The following is a 27,745-nucleotide window of genomic DNA, read 5'->3' as shown; positions in this document are numbered from 1 at the left end:
CTAACGCAAGTGTCGTATATTATCTTACAGATATTTCTGAACAGTACTAGTGAAATGTGTTCTATTTATTAGTTTATTGCTTAATGCTATTCTCAGACCATTTTCAAAAAAAATCATACAGTAATGGGGGGGACAGGGGGGCCCCATCTCAAAAAAATACAGATGGTTTCATAATACATTTTGATGGAAAGATGTACTCAAATGACTAGCCGTGGTGTCAGATTTAACTTTTAATTTCAAAATTAACATTTCCAAAAAGTATCAATTTTTAATTCAAACACAGTTTGTTACTTTGGTACCTATTGGTCCCCAATTTCTGAAACTCTTCTAAAGTGGTTGCAATGCTGTTCTGTGCAAGTTTTTCCTAGCTAGTCTGCATAGATATTAAGAATTAAAGTGAAAGAACTTCATAATCACATTCCACTATTCATTGGCTACACAATTTTGTTTTCAGTTTTCCGAAACCAGCACAAGTCATATTTTAATTCAATCACGCACACAAAATTTGGGTTTCCCCATTTAATAAACATTATTGTGGTAACATCAGCCAGATTTACATAAGACCTAGGCTTTGTTTCTGATTGTTTTTGTGGGGGTTTGTTTTTGATGTTACAAACTGAAGTTAAGGGGAACTTGCAACCTAAGTTCCACAAAGCACAGTGCAACATTTAAAGAGAAAAGTAAACAGAACTGCCAAACATTCAACCATTTTCTGTCAGGACAGGAATATATTTTCTAAGACATCAGTTTGGGGGAAGAAAATTAAATGAAAAATTAAATGAACGCACGATAGTGGGAACTGCAAGGGAAAAGAAGAAATAACAGCCACAACCTTTTGAATTTTAAGGGCAGAATATAAGTCTAAGATATTTTTGATAAATTCTGACAAGAAAAAGAAACAGCATCCTTTAAAGTATACTGAAGCAGTGATTTTTAAACAAAGAAAGCAGAACTAGAACATCTTAAATGTTTAATCCTTTCTTTACAGGTTACCTAGACCACTTTTGATTAAGAAAACTGTAGAAAGTTAGTAACAGCCACAAGTAAACACCAAAAGGTGGCACTTGTCAATTTTCCATAGAGTCCTGCTTTGTGGTGTGTCTGAAATGCACTGCTCCGGATCTTCTAACACACGTTGCTGACATCAATAGTGTCAGATTTTAGTCCACTGGTCGCTTTTCACCATATTTCTTTGTAAACTCTTCAGCGTTCTTACAGAATTTTTTACGGTCCTTAGAGTATTCTTCAGCTAGGTCAGCCCGAAGGGGGTGCTCGGGCTGTGGGTCATTCACCAGTGCTATGAGGGACTGGATTACTGTCAAAATAAGTACAAGTACTGTCAGTGACGTGAACATTTAATTTTTAAATAGCCAAAATGTAAGTGATGCACTAAAAATAAGAGTTTAAATGTGTTAAAGAATGACCCTATAAATCTGTATGCTTTCCAAAAGAGAGACCAATACATTATATAAACAAGTACAAAGCAACTGCACACAGTTCACAATTTTAGTTTGGTAGTGATCCTGAATTCATAGTTCATCTCAAGAAGGAAAAACTGGAAGCTGACACTAGAAAACTAATAGACAAATCCCATACAGCTCAAAGTGCATTCCAGATTTTCTGGCTAAGTGACTGGCGCGATTGATGAAATGTATTTTATCTAGCTACATATGGAAGAAACTACCATTGTAACAAACAACCTGGTCTAAAACAAATACAATAAATTGGATATTCTCTCACTTCCTGAAACAATTTCTATCATTACTCCAACCTGAACTGCCAAATATACCTGCTGGTGAAGATATACTTGATGAACAAACTGGTAATACTTCAGGGTGATTCTCACCCCAATATTCATGACCAGGCTCTAAAACAGTCAGTCAATGCTCTTCATGAGAAGTGTCAGTCTTAACTAACCACATTAAACCAAACTAGCCAGGGCACTCAAATGATGGACTTGGCATACTGCTGTGAAATCTAAAGCTACTTTTTTTTTTTTTATGTTCCTTTGGCTATTAGGAACTAATTAGCTAAACTGACAGGCTGCAGCAATCACAAATTCTCATACTGTACTACACTGTGTGCAATCATTAAGAGGAGCATGCACAAATGGAAGGTAGGTTATCCGCAATAAATATCTTAGATCTACAGAAAATAGGTGTATGGAAAAAAATTAGAGGAGTTCACTGACATTCATTCATAATACCCCAATCCAGTCAGATTTAGGGGTCTCAAACAATATACAACATTGCTCCCGTGCTTTTCAGGCAACTATGTCAAAACTTTATTAACTGCATATTTTCCACATTGATAACCAGCTGTCATATGGAATGAAAAGCAGCTCTCTGGAATGTTTGGTTATAAAAATCATTTAAAGGAAGCTTCCTTCCCTCAACATCACAGTTGCTTGATAAATATAGTACCTATATAACAGAGGGAAGTCTCTACTATAGTAAGTACTGTAGAACACTAATCTTGCTTCTCTCTACATCAGTGGTTTCCAACCTGTGGTCTGTGGACCCGAGGGTCCGCAAACTATGTATAAATTTTCCAACCAGGTCTACACCTCCATTCAAATTTTTTTAAGGGTCTGCAAATGAAAATTACTCTATATTTAATAAACAGGAAGTAATTTTCTAGTAGCAAAATTCTGAAATGCCCTGGATGTCAGAAGACTCTAGCTAAAAGCTCACTGCAGATAGACAACTGTTACTTTTTGCTATGGGATTATCAGAATCTTGCAACAACTATCCTGAACTGCAAGTTAAAAAAACCAAACAAAAAAAAAAACCCACCAACCAAAAAACTACTCAAGACTTCCTGGGAGGAGGAAAAAAACCACTGAAAAAGGAAACCAAGGGAAATAAGTGTAATAGGATTAAAACAATCACTGGTTTTACAAAGTTTTATAGATTAGCTCTAGTTCACTTTTATATAGTGTCAAAAGCGAGCAGGAGCTTTGGTAAATGGAACCAAGACACATTACACATGAGGGTGATGATCAAGAGGCAGGTGATCTGACAATTTCAGACAGCACATTCTTGCATATCAGATACATCCCATGGAATACAATATATAGGGACAAAGGCAGATTAAGATTTGTTTTTTAAACACCTGCTCTGAAATAAGATGGATAAAGTGTCAATTGCAAGTTTCTTGGAGTAGGGACCATAACTTTCTCATTGTTAAGTACCCGGACAAGCACATCAGTAGTGCCGAATGTCAAAATGAGCTATGCTACATTGTCAAATAGTGGAGAATAAACCTAGAGAGAGAACACACAGAGTAAACTGACCACTACATTCTTGTATTTATAGTCAAGCCCCAGCCACCAATTTTAAACAGGTCTGTTATAGAAATAACACTGGTTAAATGAGGATTCCTGCCCTGTAATTATTTCTACAAATGGACATTGGCTGGATGATGGTTAAAACTATGATTTTGCCATAGGCAATTAACAAAAATTCACAGAAGCTGTGACCTGTCAATGACTTTTACTAAAAATGTCCATGACAAACGGAGAGAGAGGAGGGTTGAGCATTCTGTCCTGTCCTGGCTGGGAGCTGTGGCCCTTCCCCCACCCAGTGGCTGGGAGGGACCCCCTGCCTGTGGCAGCTGGGGAGCTGCAGGGGATCCCCTGCCACCCGGGAGCTGCAGGAAATTTCCCACCGTGCAGGGAGCTCTGTGGGATTCCCCCCAGACTGGGGAGCTCCAGGGGTCCCCAGCATCCATGAGGACTGGGGAGCTCCAGGGGATTCACCCGCCACCCGCAGCAGCTGGTGAGTGGACGTGGATTCTCCACCACCTGCGGGGGATCCCCGCATCTGCAGTGGCTGGCGAGCTGCAGGGGACCCCTGCCATTCTGGGTCCCCCGCAGCTCCCAGCCACCACAGGAGATGGGGGTACCCTGCAGCTCTCAGCTGCTGCGGGCTGAAGTCATGGAGGTGTGCCTGACTTCCGTGACCAAATCATAACTTTAATGATGGTGCATGAAAGACTATCATGAATATGTATTATAAACAGAGTTTGACAAAAGTGGTCTTGATAAGTTATATTTTATCTGTGATTTAAAGTACTGAAAGAGGTTCCTCATGTACAAGACATATCACTCCCATGTTAAATATGTTGACAGTATAGTCCCAACTACACTGTACAACAATCTTTACAATATAACCTATTGTGGTTACCATACAGCATCCTGAAATGGGCTACAGACTCTTGTACATGTTGCAAAGGCTGTAGCAAAATTCAAGGGGCATGGTTAAAACACAGTTCAGTCTCATCAATGCTATACGGATGAACCATATTATAATCTTGTGGGAGGATAACTGTGTTTGGACATGTTTTCGAGAGTTTGGAACAGCCTCAAATCAGGCTACAAATTACTGTTCTCCTGCAAGCACATCATCTTCCTTCTTCATACCTCCCAACTTTAAATTCACTCATATTTCCCCATGCTCCCCTATTCCCTCAGCTCCACAACAGCATCTCAGCAGATGAAGATTTGGACTCTGTTCATCACTCTGGCACCCATCACGTCATTTCAGAGTTCACCAAAGTGATTACTAGAATACTACATGTGGTGCTTCTGCCAGAGGGTGTAACACATTGCATTCACATCACTCTCCATCCCTCGCCAACCTGGGAGCAAGAAACATAGCTCGAGACCAAAACTTGGATCCCAGTAGGATAACCTATTCCTCCAATGCTAAGGTAGGGGCTGGCTTACATGTGCTTACCTTAAACTAGAGTTGTTTAAATAAAGTATGAGAAATGTTGTGTTGATATTGGCTGGTTTCAAAGTTGACTTAAGAGACTGCTGCATCTGAGAGCTGTTGCCATATTAATGCTTGCATACCAAGCCATATATCAACACTACAGTATGCCACAGCTCCTCTTTCACACACGTTACATAATTAAATTTAAAAAATATTTCACACACACAAGTCAGGCCCTAACATAGTATTAAGATGAGTCTTAACAGTAATTCCATCACACTACACATGTATCTTTTTTAATATTAAGCAGCTGTAACCCTAATATGTAGTATAGCCTTAAGAGGTGCACTTAGTATATGAAAGGTGGGATGAGTTGAGACCCCTAACTTTCCCCCTTCCTGACATTTGCGTGTTTAAAGCTATCCTGATATTGCATTGAGTGATGGTTTTTTTCCTTTGGTTCATGCAGACTTTGAAAGTCACATCTCACAGCACAGAACGGGGATGAGTAAGAGTGCAGGGGACTGGACTAGATAACCTCGAGGTCCCTTCCTGTCTTACAATTCTATGATAAGAGGAATGTACACCTCAGCCAGACTGCCATATTTGGTTGCAGACAGTTTTATGCAAGGCTGGGCTAACAAGCATTGAGTTCACATTGTGAAGACTCTGCCACTGCAAGACAGAAACTGAATTCTTTTAAACACAGCTTAAACTTGCAAAATGCAGCAAAAATGGTGGGATCGGAAAAGTTTTTTCACATTCCTGCTTTTAAGCCATTTTTATTTTTTCCCCTGATTTTAAAAGAGGATTTTGCTATTTTCAATTATTAGTATCAGTTGAAACTGCTGAGCAAAGTCCAGGTGTAAGACCAAGTAGAGAGACTGGATAGTTCTCCTTTTACTCTTCTGTACCAGGCAGCAGACTGCTGAAGTGTCACCTTAAGTTTTTAGCAGATGCACAGTTTTAACTTAAATTTTTCCCCAAGTTTGGCTAAAGGGCTATTCCTCCTGGAGGACTCACCACATAATAGATTTGGTGGTTTTTATTTGGCTATTTAAGTTACTGGTGGGCAAAAATACCTCAATTATTTTCCTAAATCCTTCTCTGGGCTGAGATCAAGCATAGTATTAGGAAGTTCTGAGTATATAGAAGTGAAAAGGGGAAGTCAGAGATGTACGGTTTTCATGGGCATCCACATGTATCTACAGTATTTGGTTCTGTCAACACATAGTTCATGGCGAGAAACTGACAGATGGGGGCTGGGAGAAGGGAAATTTTTGGTCAAGGATACCTGAACAGACTCTGCCTCTATATAAAAAAAGCTCTTTGTGGTCACTAAAGCTCTGATGAACGATAGAATCTCTCTATTATTAATTTGGGTTTATAACACTAAAAAAAGCCCATATAAAAATGGAGCTCCCTAACAATAGTTATACTTACAATAATCACCCAACAGCGTTCAATACCAATATATAAACCAATTAGCTCTGTCAGCAACAAACGAAGACAAATTCTCAGCCTGACAACAAATGGAAATAGAAAAGTCCCTCAAACCAAACAGTACCCTAAAATGTTTAAGGTCTTATCCAAGAGATCTCCACACTGTAAGTCTCATAGTACTCAATTTATCATCTTTTAAGAACTATGAGAGGAGCCATCTTTGTTAGGATTTGAATCTGTAATTCTATGGTTTCTAGGTACTTCAGACCTAATGCTCTGATCATCAATGACAGAGATCCACAGCAACACATGCCAAGTCACTGCATTATCCTAACGTATAACTGAAGATCAGCTACCACTGATTCATTACATTCCCAGAGGGAGTAATCCATTGCACAAACGTACAGACAACGGATATCTTGGGAGATCAGCTACCAAACAATAATACGAAGCATCCGTTGGCTTTAACCAACAGTTACTTGAGATTAAGTTCACCATACACAGTGTCTTACCTTGGTCAGTTTTGGTTGCTGGCTTCCAGTTTTCAGCACTAATTACTGGCAGACAAACCTGCCCCTTTTCATCGATATTAGGGTGATAGATCTTTGTTTTAAATGTAATCTTAGGAGGTTTGAATGGATACTCTGCTGGAAAGTTGATTTCGATTCTGAAGGCTCCCTTATCATATGGAGGATTGTCCTGCAACGAGAAGACAGAACATCAAGGGATTTCAGACATCAGAACAGATACATTTGAAGGGACTGTGTGCTATAGATCTCAGTCTTTTGAATGGTCCAAGTTTAAGATACACTGTTGTCTGTATAGGCCTGCAAGTCCATTCACATGTCTAGATTTAGGTTTATGTGCCAGAAATCATCAAAACCATAATATTCTTTTGCAAAGGGGTAACAGTGTTTTGTCAGTATCTGTATTTATCTTGAAAGGAAAATAAAAGCCACGCATGTTATGGCAGCACTGAGGGGTGATTGACATTTCTACTTGGTGAAAGCAGAACTTTGTGACACTGATAAAAAGGCCTCCAATCTCACAATTGTTTGTTATTCCCAATTTCATAAAGGTTTTCAAGTCCTTTCTTAGATATCAATTTTCTTCCTCAAGTTTTCGGTTTCTGTCTCTAAACCTAGTTATTTCATTTCTCCCAATATGGTGGTACAAACAACAGAGCAATTTGACTTGTCAGGTTTCCCTCTATGTTCTGAGAGAATCTTTTTGCTTTAGCTGACTGCATAAAGTCTACTGACCATTCTTTTTTTTTTTTTTTAAACTAAACATAGATATTCACTGCATCTGCTGATGAGAACACTAAACTCATGCAGTGTCATGTGCCTTTCATCAGATCATCCTGGGAGGAGTACGGTGAGAGGACTATGAAAGTAGGGAGAGTGATTCTTCATGCTGAAACTGAACAAGACAATGCTCAGAAACTGATAGCAACTGCTGCTAGACACTGCAGTCCTAGTTTCAAAAATGTTTTTCAATTACTTTCTGAGAAACCCAGAAGAAAAATCAACTTGCTATTTTTAGAGTTTATCAAAATATAACGTTTTATACTGCAAACAAGGATTTCACAATGATAAAACTACTCAGGATACTGGGGAAAGAGATTCAGAATAGCTGGAAGTGAGTTTTTACTCAGCGTACAGTTTAACTTCCCCCACCTAGCAGCCAGTCAGTTCAATCCCTTTAATCGAAGCCATTCTAGAAGTTAAAAATGAGCTCTCCAGTATTAGCATCTTAAGGAAAACAACAACACTCTACAGGGAAAGGAAAATGGCATTATACCTATGGGGAGAGATTCTATGTTGTCCTCAAAAACAGAACAGAACTCACAACGCAGGATGTGGGGTGGTGAAGGTGACTTTAAGCCACTTTACATCCATCCAGTCTTCTCAAGTGACCCTGGCATAATTTAGTCAGCCTTGAAAGTTTGTATAACTAACAACAGCATGCACAGGGTGTCCTATGAGCTGTAGTGCTGCCTGGAATCTGTGCAACACTTCATACTGTGTCTTCACCCCGGCCCACATACACTCTTGAGTCAGGGCTTGAAAATCTTTCACAAATCCTGTGCTGGCCAAATCCTGGCTACTTTATACAGCTATAACCCTTATTCCCAGCATCAAGAGGTCAGTGCAGGGGTAAGGATCTGACTCACGAAGTGGAATTAAAAGATTGCATGCAAAGGGTTGTTCATCACTTACACTTTAACATGAATGACGGTAATGCTCACTTTGAATATCTGTGCTATACCTTTCAATCCCCAAAAGGCTATCCATTGTGACCAGTATTTAAAAAGAAGATTCAGTTTATGATACATCAATAAATGTATTTTACAAGAGCACATGAGTCTCAGACCAGTGTTCTTTTATGTTTCATATGTTGAAATTGAAACAAATATAGTATAGAAATTCAGTGACATGGATAAATTTATTTCAATGTATAGAACACGAAACCATTTTATCCTGAAAGGTTTTTTTTTAAAATTAATGTCTTGTTATAAGTCATGTAAAACAAGTAATATAAACAAAAAAATCTGACACACACATCTGTAGAGGAAAAACCCAAGATAACAAGCTGTCTTTGACTTGTTTCACAACCGAGTGACTGTTTATTTCTTTAACAATGTTCTAGAACAAATCTAGCAGGCTGGGCTACTTCTAGCACTGTATCCTCCACAACAACCTTAACTGAACATTAAACAAAATATCACTCAATAAGCCCGTCTACTGCATATGCCAGATCAAATCTCAATTGTACATCAAGCATCAGTTCTAGAAAAGCTGTGGAGAGGGGCTGCCCAGAAGGGAGATTAAAAATACAGAACTGGACAATCAATAACTAGCGAAAGCTAGTTGAAACACTGATAATTTGTTTTTAAAAGTGCCAACAATTATTCTGGGAAAAAAAAAACACACACACACACACATCTGGTACTTCAAAACCAAATTTAACATCAAAAAGATTTCATCTGTACCCAGATTATGTCTGCCAATTAAAAAAAAAAAGTTTTTCACAGTGTGACAGCTGAATTTCAGACAACTCTAGACCAGTTAAGCAAAGAAAGAAGAGGAATATTATTTGTATTGATTGTGTCCTCTCTTTAAATGGTGACCCAAAGTGCTTTTTAAATACGTACAAAAACTTAAGATCCTTAATACATGTAGATTCAGTGACAAAACATTTTAAAATAAATTTCCTCATAATCATGCCAAAACACGATTTCAAAGTTCTGTTTCTCCTGCAAAAGCATGTAACAAAAACCTAAAGCTGTCTTTGGGATGCAGCTCCCTGCAATGCTGTTTTTGGTGTTTGTGATGTCATGAACCTTTGCAGAGGAAAGTATTCCAAATTCAAGTCTTAATGAGCAGAAATCTTTATTTAAAACAGACCTCATTTTTAAAGCTATATATTTTCTGTTAATTTCTTTTTTAGCTCAAACATTTTGAGGTTTTGGTTTTTTTTAATTTGGTTTTTAAGGAACAGATCACCATAAAATGTTTTTCTTTAAAAAGAAAGGCATGCTCTCAGCTTTATACTGATTAGGAAGAATGCCCAAGCAGTAAAATGCTATACAAGAGCCATAAACGGTGTTTTATTAAAAATATATTATTTAATAGAAATCTCCTCTCTAAAGTTCAAATCCTGCTCACTTTATTCACAAAAGAGGCACCAAAGACTCAAAGGGATTATTTGCATCAGTCGTTCTACAGCAGGGGTCTCAAACACGCAGCCTGCAGGCCATCTCCTCTCCGGCCTACCTCCAGGTCAGGGGTGGGCAAACTACAGCTGCAGGATTTCCTCCCTCAAGCCCCGCACCACCCCCTGAAGCAGCTGGCATCACGTCCCTGCAGCTGAGTGGGGGGTGGGGGGGGGAAGGGAGAAGCAGAGGGCTCCGTCCATGTGTTGCCCTGGCTTCCAGGCACCGTCCCCCCGCAGCTCCTATTGTCCGGGAACAGGGAACCACGGCCAATGGGAGCTTCGGGGGAGGTATCTGGAGGCGCAGCAAGCAGCATGCCGAGCCCTGCGCCCCCCCGCCCTCCCCCAGGGGCCGCAGGGACATGGTTCCAGCTACTTCCCGGAGCAGAGCGGGGCCAGCAACCTGCCCTGGCCCCAGTGTGCGCTGCTGCCACCCTGGAGCCCGAAGCCTTCCTGAACCCACCCCCGCACCCTATGCCCTGAGCCCCCTGCTGCATCCCACACCCCTTCTGCACCCCAATCCCCTGCCCTGAGCCCCGTTTGCACCCCAACCTCCTGCTGCACTCCAACTCCCTGCCCTGAGCCCCCTGCCTGAACCTCAACCCCCTCTGCACCCCAACCCCCTGTCCTGAGCCCCCTGCTGCATCCCACACCCCTCCTGCACCCCAACCCCCGCCCTGAGCCCCCTGCTGCACCCTGAGCCCCCTGCCTGCACCCCAACCTCCTGCTGCACCTCAACTCCCCGCCCTGAGCCCCCACCACACCCCTCATGCACCCTCTGGGGGCAGGGCAGGGGCGGAGTTGGGATGCGGACTTCAGGAAAGGGGTTGGAATGGGGCAGGGAAGGGATGGGAAGAGGCGGGGCCTAATGGAAGGGGTGGAGTGGGGGCAGGGCCGAGGGCAGCGAGGGGCTGTGTGTCAGTGATATGGCCCTCAGGGCCAATGAACTAGCCCTCATGGCCACATGGTCATTTGAGTTTGGGACCCCCTGTTCTACAGTGTTTCAAATCCAAAGGATCAGCAAGAATCTCGATGGAGCCAGCATGATCCATGTTCAGGAGCGGCTTTTAACTAACAAAGCCAGAGGCACTGCAGAGTTGATGTTGAAAGTCTTTATGATCACATGCAGATTATATTTCTCTCCAGCTTTCTACTGCATCTAACCAAAAGGTAGCATTGATGTCCAAGTAGCCCAACTCTCCTTTCCACAGACTAGATGCAGCTGTTCATCCAGGAAAGTGAACACAGAACTCGGTAGTTGAAAATGCCCAAAATAAAGAAGGTGAAAATCCATGACTTCAGACAATCCAATAAACTGGATTCCTTCCTTCCCCTTTCCAACAAATCCCTATTTGACTCAGGGCTTTGGAGCTGTGCTCCGGCTCCACTCCAGCTCCAGGCAAAAGCCTGCAGCTCCACTGCTCCAGCTCCGCTCCAAAGCCCTGATTTGACTACTATAGTAGTAATTTACTTTTAGGGTTTGTCTAAACAGTGGCGTAATGTGGTCTACAGAGGTGTGCTTTCTAAAGCGCTCTAGCATATCAATTTATCCCTGTGGATCCTGCTGGTGCACACTAAAGGTTCCCTAGTGAGCTTTCACATAATACAAAAGCATGCTGTTAAAGCATACCAGCAGATTCTACACAGACCAATTAATGCACAGCATCTTAGTGCACTTTAGAAATCAGACCCGACCACTTCTCTTTCAAAGGTACAAAATCACGGGCAAGGTTTTTAAAAGTGGATGCCTAGAGTTAGGTACCTAATCCTCATATAAATGCATAAATAAGTGGCCTATTTTCCAAGAGATGCTGAGATTTTTAAAACCCAGCACTTAGAGCCTAACTTAAAATACCCAATCTCGAAAATCCAGGCCAAATTGTTTTGCACACCTTGGATTCCAGTTATTTTTGTACTGCCTGCACCAGTTTAAGACCTCTTAATTTAGGCCCATATTCATGGACATAAAAACCATACTAGCCAGAGCCGTTTTAAAACAAGTTCAAAATTATTCCTGCCAAAATGAGGTAAATATGTTTTGCCTGGCTACTATGATACAACCATAACTGCTTTAATACTCTTATCACCATATCACAATGGCCAGGCCAACTATGTTTACACCAAATTAGCAGGAACCATTTGAAAACTGTAAAAATAGATTCACTAACATGATCTAAGTGCCAACATACACAAAGCATTAGAGCTTTTGTATTTGCTTAGTCTAGCTGTTTCAAAACACAAGATTCTTTACATGTTACTGCGTGACCTACGAATTATGGGCTACCTGCACATAAACAGATACCTGGAAAATAGTACTGTGCCTACATCTAAGTTGACAATAAGTGATTGTTAAGCGAGTTAAATGCTCAAGTCACCTTACAACAGTGTTTGTTTTATAGTCTATACTGCTTTTTAAAAATCTCATTAAAAATGCATTATGCCTTTGAGAGTAAGTAAAATTCTTGGATAAAATTTTCAGAATTGCCTAAGCAACTTAGAACACTGTGACTATAAAACAATGCCATCTGGGGACTACGACACTTCAGTTAAACATATTTTGTTTACAAACTAACCTGATACAGTTGTTAAAAAAAACGGTGTTATTTTAACATTTTATGATTTTAAAAGTGTCTGTACAATAAAGAAGCAGGGCAACAACATCACAATATGACTAAGGCCCCAATCCTGTTCACATTGAGGTAGTTGCAGGAACAGGTCTAAAGTTTTCAAGCATCTGTCTAGGTACTAATATGACACCCATCACAACAGCATTGGAGCCTCTCCCAAGTATCTGTGGATTTATCCTCACAACACCTATGTGAGATAAGGTAATACCTACACCCCAATTGTCTCAGAGGACAGGAGATAAGTAACTTGCCCAAGGTCATGAAAGAAGGAAGTCTGTGATACAGCTGAAAACTGAATCCAGATCTCCCAAAATCCACTTTAACACCTTAATCTCAAAACCTCCTTCCTCCCTAGAGACTTCTAAAAAATGTCATTATGCATCACATACAAACCTAGGTTACATTTAGTGCTGGCAGAACTCAATTTTTTCTATTTTTTATTGTTGAAAATAAATTTATTTTTTTTTAAAAAAGGGTTTTTTCCTATTTTAAATTATTTTTATTTTTACTGTTGTGGGGAGTAGGGCTAGGGTTAGGGCAGCGCTAACAGCAGGGTTGCAGGAGGTTTCCTATGCAGCTGAGGGGCCCAAGACACCAGGTACATGGGAGACTGCAGTCATCCTGGCCCAGTGGAGATCTCCTTCAGTCCTGGCCAGGGTAAGGATTAGCCCCAGGTCATGAGGCAGGCCCCACTGCTGAACTGTTCCTGCTTGGGGATGGCTCCCATGCTCTGGGCTGGTGAATGAACAAGTGGGGCTCTGACAACAGAGCTGCAGAGGGCTCCATGCAAGGCCGTGGGGCCAGTGACAACGGATCCCTGCAGGCACAAGGTGCGAGGAAAGCTGGGGTCCTGGTGGGGCACAGCAGAGACCCCCATCTAGGACTGCAAGGAGGAACGAGGAGGAGGACAAAGACGATTCCCTGGCTCTGTGGGAGGCCATCCCACTGCTAAATGGCTCTTGCCCAGCAATGGAGCCATTCAGCAATGGGGCAGCCTCCTCCCTGGCTGGGGACAATACTGACTCCTCGTCGCAGTCCCGGCCAGGGGTCTCTAGTCTGCCAGGCCAGTATCACAGCTTTCCCTACATCTTGTGCCTGCAGTGATTCGGTGTCATCAGCCCCACTTACTCACTCTCCAGACAGGAACGTGCGAGCTATCCCCAGACAGGAACTCTTCAACGACAGGGTGGTCTCCTGCACAGCCAGGAGCTTGAGGTCCTGCTTTGCAATCCTGGCCAGGGATCTCTGTGCCAATGGGCCAGGATAATTGCAGCCTCCCCTGCACCTAATGCCTGCAAGGATTGGGTGTCACTGGTGCTGCAGCTGTCTAGAGAGCCCTCTGCAACTCTGCAGTCACACAAGTAAGGGAGTGGGGCTGAGACAGCGAAGTTGCAGCGGGCTCCCTACATGGCCACAGGACTGGTGATACCCAATCCCTACAGTTGCAAGATGTAGGGAAAAATGCAGTCTCCTGGCACTCTCAGCTGGTGTGTGAGAAAGCAGGTCCGTGCTATGAGGCTGTAGAGGGCTCCCTGAACTGTTGCAGGAGCCATTCGGCAGTGCGTTGGCCTCCCCCACAGTCAGAGGCTTGTCGTCCTTCCCTTGCAGTCCCAGCCAGGGGGCTCAGCTCTGTCCCCATTGTGGGATCAGGTGAGGCGCAAAGAGCCCTCTGCGGCTGGAACCACCCACTCACTCCCCTGACAACAGGGCTCCAGAGTACTCCCCAAATGGCCGGAGGGACCAGCGACACTTGATTGCTGCAGGCACAGTGACTGTTACCAATTGATTTTCTTTTTTGTCAATTTCAGTGCATCATCTGAAATCAACATTTACCAACAGTTATAAACTAAAACTGAATCCTGCTAAGCCTAGTTATTTTTATAACCAGTAAACAACAGGTATGTTTTCAGTGCAACCATTCACTGGATCTTTTCTTCTTCAAACATAACCAGAATAACCAAAGTATTGTTTTATAACAGCAAATAATCACCCATTTGTCAAGGTGCAACAATTATATAATGGCCACCTACAGTACTAATAGACTACGGATTTGTGAGAGTTTTTTCCCCCCTCAACACAAGTCATCACCAGGTACAAATGGTCTGTGGATTGCTTTAAAGAACAACGTAAGTGTTCTATACTCACAGGAACAATAAGCCCTTGCCAAGTCAATAAATTAGCTTCATCAACCTGGATATTACGGAAGTTTTTCATTCCACATTTGCGGATTTCTTCAAGCTCCTGAAAAGCAAGCAGAGTGTAAGTATACATTAATAACTGTAATAAGCAGCATGTTCATTTATTTTTTTCAAGAAACAGAGGTGAAAATGGGTTCCTTTGTTTTATATTAAACAAGTTTGTGGTCTCAGAAGTCACATAACTAACAAAACAGATTGAATTCCTGCACCTATGAAGAATCAAGGTTATCTAGGCCAGGGAATCAAAATCTTTATTTCTTGAATTAAGAGATATGCCATGAAGCTACAACAGAAGCATGGTTAATAATATTGCATCGTAGCTATACATTTTATTTGCACTTTTGTTATACTCACTTATATATCAGATATTCATTTGTTTAAAAAGTTTATTCTCAAACAATTTGTGGATTGAGAATACTGTATCAACTTGCCAGCTACAAAACAAGTAACAGATGTGTTAGGATTTATTTACATGAGAAAGCTACACTGGTTTATTTAAAGGTATTATTTTAAACCAATCTAATTAAACTGGTACAAATCACTGTGTGGACACTTATTTTGGTTTAAGATTTAAGCTAAAATGAAATATGCCCATTTTAAGCCAAAATAAGTGTCCACACAGAGGTTTGTACAGTCTAATTAGATTGGTTTAAAAACCAATCGAGTGCACCTCCATCATGTAGGCAAAGCTCTAAGTTAAGGCTGAAAACAAAATATAAAGTTAACAGCAATATTATAGCCATTTGGATACTTACAACCTTCAGGAATTGCGATATTGTTAACTAACTGCATGAGCTAAGAAACTATATTCTCCCTTCCTTCAGAAATTTCTGAAAGAAGGATGACAGGCCTTGTGAGCCAAAATGTTATTAATTTTCAGTGAAAAATAAGCCAATTACATACAAGTGTACACGATATTTTAAGAGAGTTTAGGTCAAGGAAAACAAACACTATGTTTATTTCCTGTATTAATAAATACATCAGTAGTTTACAAAGGGCACTCCCAATGAAACAAAAAACTACACTTATTCTTTCAGAACTAGAGCGTTACTCTGGCATCATGAGTAAATGAAGTTCAACAGAAGACCAAAGTCCAAACTCACATACAACATACTTAAAGGTTCATTTTCTAGTGTATGTCAAAATAGATATAAGCACAGCTAAGGAGCATGTCCAGAACATAAGGTTCAGACTTGTCTTCGGGACACTAGAAATGACTAGTTAGTCTGGTCCCCTGGCTCCACAGCCATTAAATGTACCCTAACTTGTTTGATATTACAGAAATAGGGTTTTTTGTGGTAAGATTATGCCTTAGAGCATGAAGTCACACATCAAGAGTCTCATAGATTTCCATTCATAGGGATACGCTAAACCTAAACCACGCTGTTCAGTGGAAGATAACCTTTATTAGCAGCAGCAATAAGGCATCAAATGTCCATTTTAACTAAGAATCTAGTACTATGCTAGGTATTTAGTTTTGGACACAAAGTACAAAAGGTCTCAGTTCAAAAGTGCAGAAGATTGTGGTCATTTTCTGAGAGGCTCGGAAGGTATGTAAGTAATTCAGCTGCGTTTTCAGCTGGTTCATTTTTGTTGCATGTAGCACTGTCAGAGTCACAACGAACTACCCTTTTTCATAACCCACAATTTTAAACAATGAAGCCCATTCTAAACCAAAAAAATCTTATGGGATATCATGAAAAGGGCAAGTTACAGAAACAGATAGATCACCAGCACACATTTAAAGCAGAACTTACGCACGACTGATGCCTGCTCCCACAAAACACAGATGGATAGAAAATTTGTTTATTTTAGACATTATCTAACTCTTAATAGAGGTTTATATAATATGTTTAATTTATATTAGTTTCTCTCAAATGGACCCCATTAAGGATCAAAATCACATTGTGCTAGGTATTATATAAAAACCACAGGAAGATATGGTTCCTGACCAGAGAGCTTACAATCTAATACATATAAAACAGATGAAGTAGTTATATAAAGACAAGTTAACTATCAACGTGATCAGTCTCTTTGTCTGTCAAAATAATTAACACATTTAAGTGTGGTAAGCTTTAGAATGAAAAAAAAAACAAATGATGTTAATTTAAAGAGGTAAACTCATTTTTGTTTTAAAAACTTGACATGTCTGTAATGTGGTTGATTTAAGAAATGCAATAAATACAGTGCAGAAGTTAACTGTGATCACCACAATTTTATTAAGCTTTGTATGTAACCAAAGAAAGTTTAAATGAACCAGCAAGCCTCTCTCTGATTTCCTTAAAATCCTTCACTCAAAGTTGAGAGAATTAATTTTTTCCCCCAGTAACCCTACTGGCTCTGCAGCGCTTCCATCTGAAATGACGTATAATAGTGAAACCCGTTCAAGAGACCCCTACCCCCGCCTCATCAAGTATTACCAAATATCTGAGCCTGATTCTTCACAACCTTTCACCTACTATAGCAATTTCTACTTATGCAAAGGAAGTACAAAGTAGGTATAAAAAGTTGCCAGCTCAGACTAGAATATAATACATATATTTTCAACAGGCATGGACTACACAAGGTGCAAGATTGTGGAGAATCAAGTCTTTGAGCACAATCCTACTCTGCCTTTACTAGAAGGCCATGTCCATTAGACAATGGTTTTGGTCAGTCCCTTGTGTGGCTGCTTAAAGTTTCACTTTATACTCAAAAATGACTGATTGAAAGTAGCACTGTGAGGTTCCATATTTATTGCAAATCGGTAACTTCCATATTAAACTTATTCAGCTTAGAGGAGGCTTTTTGCTTACTGACTCCCCTGCAAATTCAACCAGGAAACTGCAAAACAAACTGTATTTATTCCTGGCAGTGCACTGCCAGGAATAAAGATATTGTAACAGAAATTTAGTTACTTTTGTTGATGAGACACAATTCATAATAAAATACTAGCACAGCCAAAGCAACATAGCTAATGAATAAAAACATACTTTTGTCAAAGAAGAAAGAAAATATGATTCTGCTGAATGTCCACACACAATAGGCTGGTAAGAGGTAGTACCATGTTCAGAGTTAGAAAATGACTCATTTCACCTTAAGATCACTGACTCTGAAAGGACAAAAAGGACTTTTGGAAGTGAGAGAATGAGGCCAAACATGCATTTTTTTCTAAAAGAAGTCTTAAGGTTAGAAATGTAGCAAGTAGCTGAATTCCAATTCTCTCCCATCCCCTTTAATGCTGCTGTTTTAAATAATGTAAGTAAGTGACTAAGAGAGAGTGCACCAATAGCTAGAATACAGATGTGGGAATGCACACTCCTAATTCTATTTCCAGTTCCGCCACTGACCCTGCGCGTGACCTTGCTGAATCAGATTTCTCTTTTCTAACATGGAGATATCTACTTATTTTATAGGGATGTGTTCGGACTTCAAGTCTGTAAAGTATTTTAACATGTTCAGATAAAAAACATAGTACAGTATATAAAATGGAGAACATACTATTTGATATGTAATATTTAATCTTCAGGTATAGCACTGAAGGGACGTGATCACAAAAAGCATTTAATATTTTTCCTTATGTATGTTACATTACTGAAAATGAAAAAAGTACTTCTCACCACTTATGCTGTTTGAAAGCAATACATTTCAAATTCAGCTTAAAATTAAAAATTCAAAAAGCAAAAAGTAAAAGAAATGCCACCAATTTGAAATCTAGTCAATTAAAACAAGTTAAAAGTCATTTCAAATACTGTGCTTGCACCTGAGTCCTTCTGCCAGTTTGTGATTTCATAAAGAGGTTTAAAAAAAAAAAAACACGACAAAAATGATGGGGCTGCTTTCTGAAAAAGACACACAAACAAGGAAAAACAACTTCAGTCCCAATCCTGCAAACTCTTGCGCATATGAACCATCCCAAGACTGGGGCCTGCCTCAATGATTGTCTACATAGGGAAAACAGGAAAACTGACTATACACAAAGGGTTTAAACCCAAAGCCCATTGAAAATCAATGGAAAGACTCTCATTGACCCCAATAAGCTTTGCATCAGGCACAACGCAAATAAATTGAACAGAGAAAAGATATTCTGTAATCTGTTATTTATGAACAAGAGTACGTAAACAATTTCTAAACATAAGTGTTTTATGATGAATATGTCCCTTAGCCAGTTTTAAGAAGTTGATCTATTTCAATTTCTGGTTCTCTGGTACTGCAAGGTAGTGTTTTTATAAAAAATCTTCCAATTTAAATAAAAAACCATGAGAATATTTAATTTTCATAAAAGCTATAGTTAAGGCTCCATTGAAACATTACAATTTTGTGTTTTCATGTATTCTTTATTTTCTGAATAGTTCTTCTTTCAAGCAGAAAGTTTCTATGTTTGATCTCTGCTCAAAAGTGAAGTTTGAGTAATATATGGTCACCCATTTCTGAGTTATAAAACCACACTGTTCTCACTCCTGCTGTAAAATGTGCAAGCTTTTTTTTAAAAATACGCCAACACGAAAACAGACAAAGTTTGTTTCTCCTGACTAGTTGTTACTGAGGAGTAAAGGCCAGAACAATTAAGAACACACACATACAAAGTATCAACGCTATGAACTGAAAAAAATCTGATTAAAAATACAAAATTCTCAATAAATTTGGTGGTGTTATACTGTTTACAACACTAAGGCATAATGTAAATACATGCATCAACATTAATTACATGGGTGTGGTTCTGAGATTTATTTCACTGTGGAGTTCATTGCTTCATAAATGTTTGACTATGCAACTGAGAGTACACAAAGAAAACAGATAAAAATAATCTTCCTTCTGCCCTTCCTCACTTCCTTAAAACACACACAAAAAGCTTACATTTACAGAATATTAATTATACTTTTTAAACATTAAAAAAACCCAGGAAATGGAAACATTATAGGCCTAATAGAAACCTTTACTTGGCCATATTATAGTTGGGATTTCAACAGCAGCTTTACTTGAGGAAGGAGTGTCAGATACTGTCCCAGAGAGTCTTCTGGACTACTAATTATATTTTTAAGTACATATCTCTATATACAGTAGTCCCAACCCAATTTAATAGAAGTACAAGTTCCATACATGGTATTTCATTTTAACATGACATATCTGCAAAGACAAGTAACATGACCACCTTTGCCATATAAGCCTCCCTCCCATCTTCAATTGTACTCCCAGCTAATGTCGTCTCTCCATCCATCTATCTTAGGGTTTTATACTGTTGCCCATCACTGTGGTATCCAAGTGACTTCCGCATAAAATCAGTAGCAATAACAAAAACCTTTATCATGGACACCATGGAGTCTCTGGCACTCCTCCCTTTCTGGGATCAAAACTCTTCTTGGGGTAGAGTTTTTGTGGTGTTGGTGGGTTGGGGTTAGTAACAGTTTGGAAATAAAAGGGGTGTTTGAATTTTGAGCATCAGCTATGGTGAAAAACTCTCTCAAAAGGGAAGGCCTTACAGGGTTTCCTAAGACAGACTCTAGATTTACCACATCTCTTCTGAAAGACTGTTCCATAGCTGGATCCCCTCGACAGAGAATGTTTTGTTGCCAGCTCTCACATGCTTTGAGATCTGCACTGTCTTAGAGGAGCACAGCTGTCAGAGTGGCTCATAGATTAAAACTGGGTCTTTGATGTACTCGGGACTTAATCCGCTAACTGCATTTGTTATGATAAACTTGGGGCCTGATCCTGTAAAATGCTCATGCAAGTAGCCCCAATGACTTCAGTTAGACTATTCAGATGAATGAGAGTTTGTGATAAAAGGCCCCTATCTTCTGTTTGTACAGGGCCTAGCATAATAGGACTCAGGCCCACAGACCCCCTCCCTGTTTTGAATGTTTATGATTGTAACCACACAATTGCATTTGTGTAAATTTTAGTATGTCATTAAGATTTGTAAGTTATTAAACATAATTTTAGAAAAATTTGATTTTTACTGGTAAATATCAATTTCACTGTCACAAAAAAACCAACATATTTCAATCAATAATAACTAAAATGTATAGCCAGGCAAAGAAAGAAAAATGCTGCTTGAGAAGAGAGTCAAAATCCAGGGATTTTGACTTTTGGATTAGACTTGTTACAAATGGACTAACAAGTGGACTAGTAAAAACAGCTATGATTTGTTGATTTAAGGATATTTACTTTGTATATTTTGACATATTGAAAATTTATATTTTAAGTTCTAAAGCTTGAGTTTTTTGAATCTCAGTGTCTACTGTCATTAAATAATCTTCTGATTCCCCATAGTTTCCTGCAACTGAACATTTAAAATGATAAAAATAGATAAAAGTGCTTAAGACCCATCATTTCACAAATGTAAAAAATTAAATTGATAAAAATCTAAAAAATACTCAAAACGAACATCAATATTATCTATTGAAATTATAACAAATACAAATTGAATTCTGCCAAGACTAAATAAATACTGGCTCTTAATTTAAAGAGAGATCGGTTTTCCTCTGTAAAGTGGGGATGATACTCCAATCTTCCATACTTTGTCTTGTCTATTTATACTGTCAGTTCGTCACAGCAGTCCCGCCACCTACAGCAGGACTCTGATCTCAAGTGCAGCCTCTTGTTGTTGGTGTAATACAAATAAATAACCATGATCCACTCAATGGTTCCAAACTCCAGCACTTTTAAAATAAAACTATTTCCATTCACTTACATCCTTGTTCATGGGAATGTTAGATTTTGAACAATCTGCAGGAGGTTCCAAATTTATTTTCAGTTATTAAACAAACTATATTTAGTTCAAAGATCTGTAAGAAAATTCAGAGATTTTAAAATTATTATTATTATTATTAACAAGTATGAAAATACAGAGCTAAAATTGGGTTTCCTTTGAGGTTTCAAGCATTCATTATATTTTATGACCCTAAGCTTTGTTTAAAAAGTATAATGTAAATAACTGAGAAAACATCCAATTATCATCGCTATTAAAAAAAAGGACAGACAGACAGACAGTTTGGCACTGGAACACTTACAGGTGCAGTTTGTGGTACAATGGAATTGTACTATAGTCCAAAATCCTGAAACTGGGGAGGAGTGATGGGGGTGAGTAATAATATCTACTAATGGTGGTGTATAAGAAGGTAATTTCTGAACTGTTAAGAGCATTATGCAGCTGCTGAACTCATGGGGAAAAGTTTCTGATTACAATTCATGAAAACAAAACAAAACAAAAATGAAAGTAAAATCTAGTAACAGATTCTCTATTCTCACCACCATGTTCCCCAATCAATCAATGTTTGGCCACAAATTTCTTCTAGAAGAGACATGTCTAGGTGCAGACAGAAGAATCAAATACTTCAGAAAACTAACATCTATATACTGTCTCTGTAAACATACTGCAGGAATACCATTAACGCCATAAAATGTAGCAGAATGATAACTAGCTTTGGTAGATACTTAGCGATATTAAATATTGCCTCTGCAGCCTTCCAAATTTTTAAGATTATATTTTTTTGCTCCTGTTTAGAAATGTACTAGGAGTATTTATATACATTTTTGACCTTACAAAAAAGGTTAAAAGGCTATATATGGTTCTGAATATGAAATTCAATTTCAAATGAAACAGAAAAGCTAAGCTTATTAAAACATAAAATAACTACTCTTGTTCATGTGAAATAGAGGAGGTTCTTATGCTGACATATTTGCAACAATAGCTTCATATGTGGTAGTATGAGATATATTATTAAAAATAGAATATATCAAAAAATAAACAAAACTACAAGTTAGTTCTGTCTCACCAAGGTCCTCAGGAGCAGTTTATGTTCCTCGCTGAGGTTATGGATATTATCTTGTATGCATGACTCTGCATCAAAGGTGTTCTACTGTTAAATTACAATCTACATTCAGAACAAATTTAAAATAGCAAAGCTAATCTTAAATGAAATCAATATTAAACTATCACAATTCTCTTTATCATTATAATCCTCGGGTACTTTTGAATGTATGAACTATGCATCTGTGTAACTCAAGTTTCAGACCCCAATCCAGCATCTGGCTGGACAAGGATAGAACCCTGTGTCCGGGTAACCTCGCTGATTTCAGTGAGGCTCTGGGGAGGGCTCCACCTGCCTGAAGCCAGTTTCAGGATCAAGACTTAAAGGAAGAAAACTAACGGAAGTAGCACCAAACTTGTCTCCCATCAAGCACAAGATATGTAACAAATGAAGAACATTGCACAACATTCAGTTTGGTACCTGCATCTACGTATCATGTGGTTAAATTATATCATCTATCTGATTTAGGTTATAAACACCTAGGTGCAAAGATCATAGAATGTTCGTACAGTACCAGGTACACAGATAATTGTTACTGTCCCACTAGGTGCTATAAAGTGTGGCAGATCCCTGCCCTGAGTAGTATGCAGTCTGAATTGATAATAATGATGTCATTCACTACATAAGAGGACACCATCAGCTCAGGATTAAACAAAGACTGTGAATGGCTAGCCAACTACAAAAGCAGTTTGTCCTCCCTTGGCGTTCACACCTCAACTGCTAGAAAAAGGCCTCATCCTCCCTGATTGAACTAACCTCGTTATCTCTAGCCTGCGTCTTGCTTGCATATATATATACACACACATACACACACACTTGCCCCTGGAAATTTCCACTACATGCATCCGAAGTGGGTATTCACCCATGAAAGCTCACGCTCCAATAGGCCTGTTAGTCTATAAGGTGCCACAGGACTCTTTGCTGCTTTTACAGATCCAGACTAACACGGCTACCCCTCTGATACATAAGACTGTAAACTTCTAGGGGCAGTGACTGTCTTCCTAGGCATCGGAAAAGCATCTTACACATTGTGAGAGCTACTGCAAGAGAACAAATAATAAAGATACAACACTGAACAACAGAATAGAATAAAAGTATTAAATAAAACCATTCTTAAGTAAAAATCAACCACCACAGGCTACAGCCACTCTTTACACGATTATACATCGGTCAGAAGGAATAAAGAGAAAGAACCCAGAAACAGAAAAGGATTTGTGTCTAAGGCAAACTCAGTGAAGTAACTTCTGAACCCAGGTCCATATTTCAACTTGATAAACCAGCCATGTCTCCCTCACATGCGGGGCAGATTAACGCTAAAAGCACAAAAACACCTGAGAAAAATAAAGTTAAAATGAGCCCGGAAGGGGGAAATCCTCAGCCCGTCCCACCCCATCCCAGCCTCATGGTCCCGGCGGGTCGGGGCTCCGGGCGCTCGGGCAGCACTGCAGCCAGTTCGGGCTAATCGTCCCCATCCCGGCGAGCCCGGGGGGAGAAAGCCCCAGCCCCCGGCAGGAGCCAGGCGGCATTTCCTCCCGCACCAGCTTCCTCTTTGCTTAGTCACGGCAGGAGCCCCCTCGGGGAGGCGCATGGCCCGGCGCGGGGCACCCCTGGCGCCTTTCGCTGGCTCCCCACACGGGGCCAGGCGGCCGCAGGGGCTCTGGGACCCCCCGGAGCCCGGCCCCGGGCAGGGCGGGCGGAGCGAGGCCCCTCCGAGGCGCGGCCTAGATGCCGGCTGTTCCCGTTCCGGGCTCCTCGTCCCGCGGGCTGCCGCGGCGGGAGGGGAGAGCTCCCCGCGCGCCCCCAGTCGGAGGGTCGCTGCCCCCCAGCACGGAAGGAGCCCGGGGCGGAAGCGCCCCCTCCCCACGCCACCCCCCGCTCGGTCCTTCCCCGGCGCGGCGCTGGATGTTACCTTCATCAGCCTCCTGCTGGCCGCCATCTTGGATCTGCTACTGCTGCCCCACAATGCATGGCGGCTGCGGGCAGGGCGGCTAAAGCGCTGCGCTTCCTGGAACGGAGGGAGGGGGAAGCGAGAGGCTCCTGGCCCCGGGCTGCTCCCTTCCCTCCGCCCAGCGCACGCCTTGGGGGGCGGGAGAGGAGACGAGACCCCTGCCAGGGAACGCTAGAGGCTCCCCACCCCTCTCCCTTGGAGAGCCTGCAGCCCTGGGCAAGGGGAGAGTAAACCCCCCTCCCCCTGCTAGGGGGTCTGTGTCCTGGGGACAGGAGCGAGGGTCCCCCCCACCCGGGGGCCTGCATGGAAAAATGAACTCCCCTCCCCCAGACACACACTGCCAGTGAGAGCTGCACACTCAATGGAGGGGGGACATAGGAGCTGCACCTGCCACCCTTCAGAGAGAGAGACCCCCCTGGACCGCTTTTGGGGGGGCTCCCACTCCGTGCTCCTGGCGACCCCTGCGTGTGTGTGTAAGAGCAGAGATCTGCCCACACAGTCCTCTTGGGGCACAGGGGGAAAGAGGGGAGGGGACCCTTCTGCCAGCCTTCTGCCCCTCTTGGAGAGCCCTGATGTGGGGCAGAGGAAGAACCCAGCTTTCATACTTCTGGGCTGAAGGAAAGGAAAACTGGAGAGTGCATCGCACACGTCTTTCTTTGACACTAGCTTTAAGACAGTTTTAAAAGCCTCTTCCTTTATGCTGTTGGGGTTGGGCTGTTTAGTATTTTCCATTTTTTTCTATCTTTATTATTGCTGCTGCTGTGTTGTATTTTATTTACTGTACACATCTTCCATGGAAACACCTGTGGAAAGAGGAAATGTTACTGAATAAATCCATCTGATTCGCTGAGCCACAAATACTCCCTCTTTGGGTATCCTTACAGGAGTGGGGCGGGGGGCCTGCAGTTCCAGCATAGATCGGGAACTATCATATACCCCACTGATACCAGACAAGATGTGCTGAGTAGCCCCACCACAAAATACACTAGTAGCACAGCTAGTTCAGGTGCCATCATCCTGTTGGCTTCCCCTCTGTAGCTATGCATTCCTACTTTCTCCAGGAAGAATGAAATCTGTGAATATAGCTGATACTAACCAACACAACAATTTGATGTGCTTTATAGCCTTTTCCCAAGTATCCAAACATGGCTGCTCCCCAACTCCATCTCTCCCCAGCTGGCTTCTCAATTGTCAGTAGACTCTCTAATGCGCATTGTTGGCACATTTCCTTTCTGGGAGTACTACTCAACTCCATTCTGTTTGTATTTGTGCCCCTTAGTTCCTCTCTGCACTGGACATGTCCCCAAGTGACTGAGACTTGGCAAATCTAGCTCTTCAGGAAATGCTGTTCCTCTTTCCTGAAAAGCATCAAGTCTTACAGCAAACTTGTAGAGTCCTGTCAAACTCAAGCAATTTGAAAGGGTGAAATTTCAAACTCTTATGAGAGATTTTAAAAGTCTCATTAAAACATACAGAATAAATTCCTTTGACTGGCATAGAATGAATCCACCAAATAATAATGATTTCATCAAATATGTTGCCATTCTGTAGTGCCTTCTGTTCCAAGAACTCAAAGAACTTTACTAATATTAGGTAATGAGTTAAATCATGCTACACCCTTGGCAACTAATTTAGTACCTACCTCATCGGGGTGTTGTGAGAAATAATTAGTTTGTAAAATGCTTTGAAGGTTAAAATGCTATATAAACGTTAAGTGTTATGATTACTTTATTTTAATATTAGACATTTAGGGATTATTATATCCATTTTGCTGATGGGGAAAATGAAGCACAGAGAGAGGTTAAGCAAAAGGAGCAGGCTGACTCAGAGAGGTAACTGTATGTGTAGAGCAATTGCAGCTGTGCCTAGCAGGTACACAGTGGGAGAAAGCTGAATATTGCTCAGGAAAGAAAGGAGAAAAGGCAGACGAGATGGAAAAGCTGCAGAGTGTCTCTGATAAGAGTTCCTGATGTACTACTGAAGTTGGATGTTGGTGCTAAAGGTTTAAGAACATTGACTTTTGATTAAAAAGGGCTAGTTGAAGTCTCACTGTACTTAATTTGGCAACTAATCTTTGATTATCAGCAGGTAAGTATGCCCAGTGGTCTGTGATGGGATGTTAGATGGGGTGGGATCTGAGTTACTACAAAGACTTCTTTCCTGGGTGCTGGCTGGTGAGTCTTGCCCACATGCTCTGGGTTTAACTGATCGCCATATTTGGGGTCGGGAAGGAATTTTCCTCCAGGGCAGATTGGCAGAGGCCCTGGAGGTTTTTTGCCTTCCTCTGCAGCATGGGGCACGGATCACTTGCTGGAGAATTCTTTGCAGCTTGAGGTCTTCAAACCACAATTTGAGGACTTCAATAACTCAGACATAGGTTAGGGGTTTGTTACAGGAGTGGGTGGGTGAGATTCTGTGGCCTGCATTGTGTAGGAGGTCAGACTAGATTATCATAATGGTCCCTTCTGACCTTAAAGTCTATGAGTCTATGAAACCTGAAATATCCAAATCTGATACCATACTGACTGGGGAGAATAGCAATTATTATGTGTCATCCAGTCCTGTAAATATGCGACACATCAACCATTTCAAATACTATCTTCATTTCTTCTCTGCCAAAACTCTTAATCACACCTGGGCTGTATAGTCCTTCAAAGAAGATACCATAAATCCCTATTCTTTAAACTTCAGTTTTTCCAAAATACAACTGCTCAGATTCCCACCTGTTGCTGGAAAAAGAAATCCACCATCTTCTTCTTCAACATGAAGTCCTAAAGGCACTACATGAAAACTGAGCAATCGTCTGCAATTCTGATCCATGCCCTTCATGGCTGGTAAAACAGAGACAAAAAAGGATGTGACTCTACCTTACGGAGATAGTCAGCACTTCTTTTGTAGAGGAAAAGTTATCACCCATGCTATAGTAAGCTATAGTCCATCCATTCTTAAGAAACCATTGTTCATTGCAGTTGACTTCCCAAATAACCACCTAATATCTAAATCCCTTTTCTAGACAGATGATTGAGAAGCTTGCAAAGAACTGTGTACATTCCACCTACCAACTGCCAATATCCTGCATATCCCTAAAATCAGGTTTCAGACTGAACACAGAACAGATACAGTAGTGATCACACTGGTGGATGATCTCTTGTCTGTGGACAAGGTCTATGTAACAGTGGCCGTGCTGCTGGATCTCTCCAGGACATTTGTTATTGTCAGTCATGAAATGCTGCTGTATCATCTCAGAGACGTGGGAGGGGTTTCCTCCCGCAGGGAACTGCTCCTTTGCCTCCAAAGCCAG

The 27,745-nt window shown here is 40.9% G+C and overlaps 1 protein-coding gene and 1 long non-coding RNA gene across 3 annotated transcripts; both read right to left on the bottom strand.

The window, feature by feature from the left end:
• Positions 1–596: 596 nt before the first annotated feature.
• UBE2L3 (ubiquitin conjugating enzyme E2 L3) lies at positions 597–24,491 on the bottom strand. Of its 2 annotated transcripts, none has more exons than XM_050924016.1 (4): positions 24,406–24,491; positions 14,651–14,746; positions 6,674–6,860; positions 597–1,315 (listed from the first exon to the last, which is right to left on the bottom strand). In XM_050924016.1, the coding sequence occupies exons 1-4, from the start codon at positions 24,430–24,432 to the stop codon at positions 1,161–1,163; spliced, it is 465 nt and encodes a 154-aa protein (XP_050779973.1). In that variant the 5' UTR covers positions 24,433–24,491; the 3' UTR covers positions 597–1,160. The 2 variants fall into 2 exon arrangements, with proteins under 2 accessions (XP_050779973.1, XP_050779974.1); XM_050924017.1 differs by lacking the exon at positions 24,406–24,491 and adding an exon at positions 21,377–21,403.
• Positions 7,426–14,315, bottom strand: LOC127034787 (uncharacterized). Its single transcript, XR_007769496.1, has 2 exons — positions 10,600–14,315; positions 7,426–10,430 (listed from the first exon to the last, which is right to left on the bottom strand). It is a non-coding gene; the product is annotated as an uncharacterized LOC127034787 (long non-coding RNA).
• Positions 24,492–27,745: the final 3,254 nt, after the last annotated feature.

Source organism: Gopherus flavomarginatus, chromosome 15 (assembly GCF_025201925.1).
Source record: "Gopherus flavomarginatus isolate rGopFla2 chromosome 15, rGopFla2.mat.asm, whole genome shotgun sequence".
NCBI classification, from domain to species: Eukaryota; Metazoa; Chordata; order Testudines; family Testudinidae; genus Gopherus; species Gopherus flavomarginatus.
The sequence above is the reverse complement of the archived record's forward strand: the minus strand, read 5'-3'. Positions and strand labels throughout refer to the sequence as shown.